This window comes from Poecilia formosa, unplaced genomic scaffold (assembly GCF_000485575.1).
Source record: "Poecilia formosa unplaced genomic scaffold, Poecilia_formosa-5.1.2 Scaffold609, whole genome shotgun sequence".
Lineage (NCBI taxonomy): Eukaryota > Metazoa > Chordata > Actinopteri > Cyprinodontiformes > Poeciliidae > Poecilia > Poecilia formosa.
The window spans coordinates 17,921-24,282 of NW_006800548.1; the positions used below are offsets into that span (position 1 = coordinate 17,921).

At 39.5% G+C, this 6,362-nt stretch overlaps 1 protein-coding gene across 1 annotated transcript; it reads right to left on the reverse strand.

The window, feature by feature from the left end:
• Positions 1-604: 604 nt before the first annotated feature.
• agxta (alanine--glyoxylate and serine--pyruvate aminotransferase a) lies at positions 605-6,290 on the reverse strand. The gene is made up of 11 exons (XM_007541458.2): positions 4,298-6,290; positions 3,832-4,024; positions 2,944-3,008; positions 2,751-2,851; positions 2,603-2,673; positions 2,400-2,484; positions 2,224-2,322; positions 2,074-2,143; positions 1,095-1,190; positions 892-1,020; positions 605-803 (listed from the first exon to the last, which is right to left on the reverse strand). Exons 1-11 carry the CDS (start codon positions 4,499-4,501, stop codon positions 696-698), a joined length of 1,221 nt encoding a protein of 406 aa, XP_007541520.1. The 5' UTR covers positions 4,502-6,290; the 3' UTR covers positions 605-695.
• Positions 6,291-6,362: the final 72 nt, after the last annotated feature.

Sequence of the window (6,362 nt, forward strand, 5' to 3'; positions counted from 1 at the left end):
GTACTTTTATTTATTCTTTTAGATATTGTTAAATAACTAGTCATATTCTGTCATCCAGTGAATTTAATGAATTCTGTGTTGACTCTCTATTAACTCTATTAACTAAGCATGTTCTGTTAAACACGCTGTGTGCAAAGCTACAAAGATAACGAGCTAAAAGGTGTTGGTGATGCTGCGGTGGCTGACATCTGGTGTTTTAAACTGTAAGTGGGCCCCCAAATATAATTCTGCTTTGGTCCCCATCCAAATTGTCTTACTTTTAGAACTGAAGTAATGCATGTTCTACAGGTTTCATTTTGTTTTGACAAATCTATTTGATGTCAACCTAAGTCATTCAATTTGTAGTGAAATTGGTCATGTTGTATTTTATGGACCAGTCCTGATTTAAATTCTACAAACTGGTAAATAAAGTTTATTGATTTCCAGTCTTTTTTTTTTTAATGTCTTTACAGCATTTTGGTCATTGCTGCAGTTTTAAAATCTGCTCTACAGATTAACTTAAATTAATGAAATTTCTTCACTCACATTTTTAAAACTCAAACAGATTTTTATAAATTTACTTGAAATTTGAGTAGAAATTATAATATTTCAAACAAAACAGTTCTGGCATAAATGACAGTTTATTGCAACACGTACAGAAGCAAAAGGAAACAATATTATTTTTTTGAGTTACAGTAAAACTTGCTTCCATCATCTTACACTTTGCTCCGGTGGCAGTGTTTCAGGGCATCTTTTAGTGCTGCCAGCACCATGTCAACATTTGCTTTACTGCTGTTGCATCCCATCAATCCCACACGTAACACCTGAGAGGAATGGGGAAGAACACCAACACACTTAATTCACACGAACACAACCAGGCTGCGAGTGGCAGAACGTGTTATTTTCTCCTACCAAACCAACCGACGGCCCCAATCCTCCAGAAATCTCTAAGCTGTGTGTTTTCATGATGTAGGCTGTGATCTTTTTCCAGTCGTATCCATGAGGAGCAACAATTGTGGTGACCGTGGGAAGTCTTGCATGCTGTGACAAACGGTTCACGAGTTAACCCAGAGCCGTTGATGGCAGCGTGTTTCATGAAAGGTTCTCTGCCTCACCTTTTCTTTAACAAAAAGTTTGAGACCCATGCTCTCCAGGCCAGCGTGGAAATACTCTGCCACCTTCTGATGTCTTTCCCAGGATTTCTCCAGACCCTTGCGTGAAAAAGACAATAAAAATCAGCTGAGTATTCATGTGAAAAAGATAATCATGTCACCCTATCCCAGGACACCAAATAACATCATAACCGTGCATTTTTCAATGTTTTTTAAGTAGTACAACCACAAACTTCAATGAAACACTAAACATAGAGCAAAAGCTACAATGGAAAGGGTGACATTAAGAAGTCAAGGATTACAATGACCCAGTCAAAGTCCAGACTACGTAACGACAAACTGTCAACAATAATAGCACTGCATCCGTTACATTACTGTCAATAACAAACTTTGACCAAACCTTACTGTGATTCTGTGGCAAGACCTAAAACTTGCTCTATCGACAATTTCCTACCACTATCATGTAAAAAGAGTTGGCAGAAATTTTAGTCTCTAGAATGCAAAAGACTAAAAGGTCTGAAGTTATGTTGCACTTTCATAGTTTTAATGACAACCTGGGTTTAAATGCCTTGCCCAGGAGCACGCTGCCATGGTGGGAAAAACCTGGAATCAATCTTCTGATTGCAAAACAACCACTCCATCACTGTTGCCCTGGATGACGTCTCTACAAAGCATAGACTCAAATGGACACCACATTTGTACAAATATTGAAAGCGCTGCATCCTTTTCCTAACCTTTCACAAGTGTTCCTTGCTTTTTGCTGGTTTATGACATAACATCCCAATAAAATCCACTGAATAATGTGGTTGCTACATGACAAAATGTAAATAAATCAGTTCAGAAAGCATTAGTACTTTGGCAAGGCGCTGTGAAATTCATGCTGGAAGTGCTAATAACCTGGCAATTTTTTTTTAACCTTTTTTAAAAAGTATAACAGAAGATTTATGAGTAATTACTGAGCTGATTCCAACTCATGCCCCACCTCATCAGCAAGCACAGCCAGGCTCTCCCTCAGGGAGTAAAAGGCGGTGACCGGCCCTGTGTGGTGGTATCTGTTGAGAAGCCAGAAAGAGGACAAAACTTTGCAAAGCGGCATTTTCTCTTGCGTCTTCTTCAATCGTAGGTGTCTTACATTCTTGCTGGCTTGTCATCACATCCCCAGTAGTTTGAAAGCCAACTCAAATCCAAGAAGAACGATACGGGTTTTGTTGTCCGACTGAATACTTTTCGGCTGTGGACAATTTTCCTCCCTTCAATACGTTTTTCCATTGCACGTTTGCATATGCAGTACACAACACATATTCTCACCATGCTCTCTCGCTGAATGAAATGGGTGCTGTACCAGGAGGGGCATTCAGAACCTTTTGCGAGCCGGTATACAAAATGTCGATGCCTGCATACAATCATTAGCAGAAAAGTCTTTCATTTGCTGTAAAGATCATTATGTAAAACCAAACATATTAATTCAAGAGTTCATTTGATCTACATGGAAGCCATAATGAGCTCTAAACCTTGCTGGTCCATGTAGAGAGGAACGCCTCCTATCGACGCCACAGAATCAACAAGGAGAAGGCAGTCATACCTGGGGAAACAAATCAGCAGACATCTGAAATCACCTGATGTCCTACATTGAGAACATGCTGTGATAGCAGATCTTACTTATGGCACAAGTTGCCAATGCCATCTAAAGGATGCAGGACTCCTGTGGAAGACTCTCCATGCGCGAGGAAGAACAGAACCGGTCTGTGTTCTGATAAAGCCTGCGATGAGATCATGCAGTAACTGCATTAGTTATAGCAGCATGAGAGTTTGCTTTATTTAGTCTGATCACTATGGTGATGTGTGGCAATACCTTCTCAATCTCTGCATTGGTCAAGTAGCCACCAGGAGGCGCCACAATGGTTTTTACTCTTGCACCTGTTGGATGGACACACATTCTGTTTTGGGGCCCATTCCAAAATATATGTATGTGTTTTTAACCTGCTCCACATTTTCTTTGTTTTGAGCAAAATGAACAAATGTTTGGAGTATTGAAGTGTGAATCAAAGTGACACCCACGCAATCCTTCTTGACTGTCATCTCCCTTCTGTGCTCCAGCTGGGATTTGTCCCATTGACCTGGATTTCTCAGGAGGTATTGCATCCTGGCCAATCAGCAAAAAGAAGGAGGAGTTGTGAACAATGATGTTGAGTTTCTACGCCTTTTTTTCTAATTGTAGTTTGCCTACGGTTGAAGTTTGGCAACAGCACTGGAGGAAGTGAACAAAGTCATTCAGTCCTTGTTGGCCACACCTACAAATACTGAGTTATTAAAGTCGGAACAAAAGGAATGTTTAAGACATTTAAGACATTTTATTGTTGGCAAAGACGTTGTGGCCCTGATCCACATGGGGTTGTTTACAGTGCACGCGATTTCTGGTAAGCTTCATAGCGTAGCTTCCTTCACAGTTGAGGTGCCATATTACCTATGTCACCATCAAACATTTGTTATTGGGTAGAATCAGATCCAATCATTTAAAACTGTAACAGTCCACATCTACAGCAAGCAATAATTTCTTAATAACCAAGAGTCCAGATCTTTTTTTACAAAGCAAACTTAGAGTAAGAGTCTGGTTTGTACCAGACTAACAGAGCATGGTTCCAAGTATATTCCAAAGCTTTATCCCCAAATTAAGAAATATGTCTGCCATTGTAAATATTAAACGTCTTTATTTCTATCAGGGAGCTTTTGAGTAACTTACCAACCCTCTCCGCCATATCAGCTGCCCGCTCTCCCCAGATACCATTGACCGCTACCAGCACGCTTTCCCCAGACTCCACCGTGTTGAAGATGGCACACTCCATTGCAGTGTGGCCAGTGCCGCTCACAGCAAAAGTTGTCCTGTTCTGTGTTTGGAACAGATATTGGATTCCACTCTTGATGTCACTCATGATCTGCAATTACAATGAAATTTCTGATGGTAAAATTTAAATAGTTTTGCCTTTGATCATTGAGGGTCCAACTGAAACGCATTGCCTACAATCCAAGGTAAAAAAAAAGGAGGGTTAGCAAAAGTTGGGGTGGTTCATAAATTCGGGAACAGGAAAGCCATCCGTCTGTCAGTCTTGATAGACAGAGCTACATAGAATGCAATCCTGGAATCCATGGCTGTGTGTTGGTCTTCCCCTGCATGGACGACATGATGGTGGCTGAACTTGCTGACTTACCTCAAATATCTCCGGGTGCATGTGTCCAATGACCGGCTTGGCTCCGGCTTCCAGAATGCGTTGAGGAACATTGGAAGGTCCTGGTCCAAACATGTAACGGTGAGGAACAACCATTCGTTTCTTCAGGCATTGTGGTGGAGGCATGGAGACGGGCAACATGACTTCACAGCAAGATGGGGAGAGCAAAAAAGATGAAAGAGACATAAGAGACGGAGGTGAAGTATTCCCTCAGCCAGACACACCCCTCCGTCTGACCAGTGAAGTCCTCGGGTCAAACGTCTGTCACAGTATTTACCCTTTTCATCTTCTGTCAACTGTGAGTGTGTACCCAGCTCTGACAACATGTACTTTCCTATAAGGACGTCACCAGACATGCTGCTGTTTGTTAATAATTAGCTACCAGGCTTACAGGCTTTCAAAATTAACTATTTATTTCCTGTACTCTTCATTTTAAATGCTTTTTCTTTTTTTTTTGCTTCAGTATTTTAACCAAATTATTGTTTGAAAACTACTACATAAATGAATTCTGGGTAGCTGAATTCTAGCTACCCAGAATTCAGCTTTGATCAGACAAGGGTTTTTTATTGCTAAAGTCCAATCCAACCTATTAGAAATGTTTGTGATTTTTCAGGGCATCCTGCCAGCCTGGGTGAACGAGAACATGAATTTAACCGAGTTGAGAAATGCTCTAGCTGTATTTTCTTCTCCTTGTCTAAGCTAGCAGAGCATGTCATTCACACTGCAACTGGCTGAGGATAAATGACCAAGTAGTCGTCATATTTATATTTACACCATATTAGCAACCCAACCAGTTTGTTTGTCTTATTTCAAGCTAGACAGGTTTCACCATAATGAAAAAGTAAACGACCACATTTTGAAACAACTTTAGTAAAATATTCACCTTTATGCACTCTTCTTTTCAACCGTCCCCGCTTCTTTTCTACCTTTCAGAAGGTACAAAAGCTCTTAAAACTGTCAACATCTGTTATCCAAGATAAGCAAACATGATCAAGTGTGGAAAGTGTAAAATGCTGGTTATTTTTCTGTTTATTAGTCTCCTTCCCTCAGTTCCTCTCCTCAGGACTCTCCCTCAGCTGTTTTATATTTTGTCATTCATCACACGTCTGTATTTAAGCTCCCTGGTTTTCATTGCTCCTTGGTGGTTTCGACCTGGTTCTGTTTCTGGTTCCCTTTATGCCTTGCTGTGAGTTTGCACTCTTTGTTATAGTTAAATCACCAGGCGGTTCCCAAACTCCTATTTCAACCTCACAATATATGACAATGACGTCTCATTCCTACATACAAAATGTTCCTGTGTGATTTCCTGTAACTAGTATTGCAAAGCTCTGAAAGATCAATCTTTAACTCATATTTAAGAATTTGTTCTACAGCCATATTAGAAAATGATTAAAAAGTTTATTTCAGGATCTCCATCAGGAAGTGAACACGTCTTATATATGAACTACACAGGCTGATGTTTTCAAGCCCTTATTTCTGGTAATTATGAAGATTTTCTGCATTTATAATTACAATATTAAATCAGACCTGCAAAAAAAACATAATACAGAAATGTGGGTTTAATGCAAACTATGACTGATACCTGCTTGAAGGTTGTTATGCACAAAAAGTAATTTTAATCTGACAACCGAGCCTTTGTGGAACTAATTTATTGAATATTATTGTTTATGTTCTCAACAGAACATTTTGCTCTGAAAGGTAATGTAGATTCTAAAAGTGTAAATGGAGGAGAAGCAGTCAATGGTGTCAGCAAAGCAGACACTGTCTGCTTACTGTTGATGTCAAAAGCTTCATTTTGATAAAGCTTATATATGGCCCTGGGCTGTCCTCTGTACTTAGTAAATTTTTGCCATAGATATGAAAACTGAACTGTGCTTCATTAAATTTGAGTCTAAGCTTTACTGAAATCAGATTTCTAGTGGTTGTTGTACTGTCCATTCTCTTTAACTTTAGCTAAAACACTTAAGTTGTTTAAAATTCATTTCCAGATAAAAGCTTTTGGTTCATATGATATAATCTTTTAGCTATGTGCTCTTTAGAAAAGATA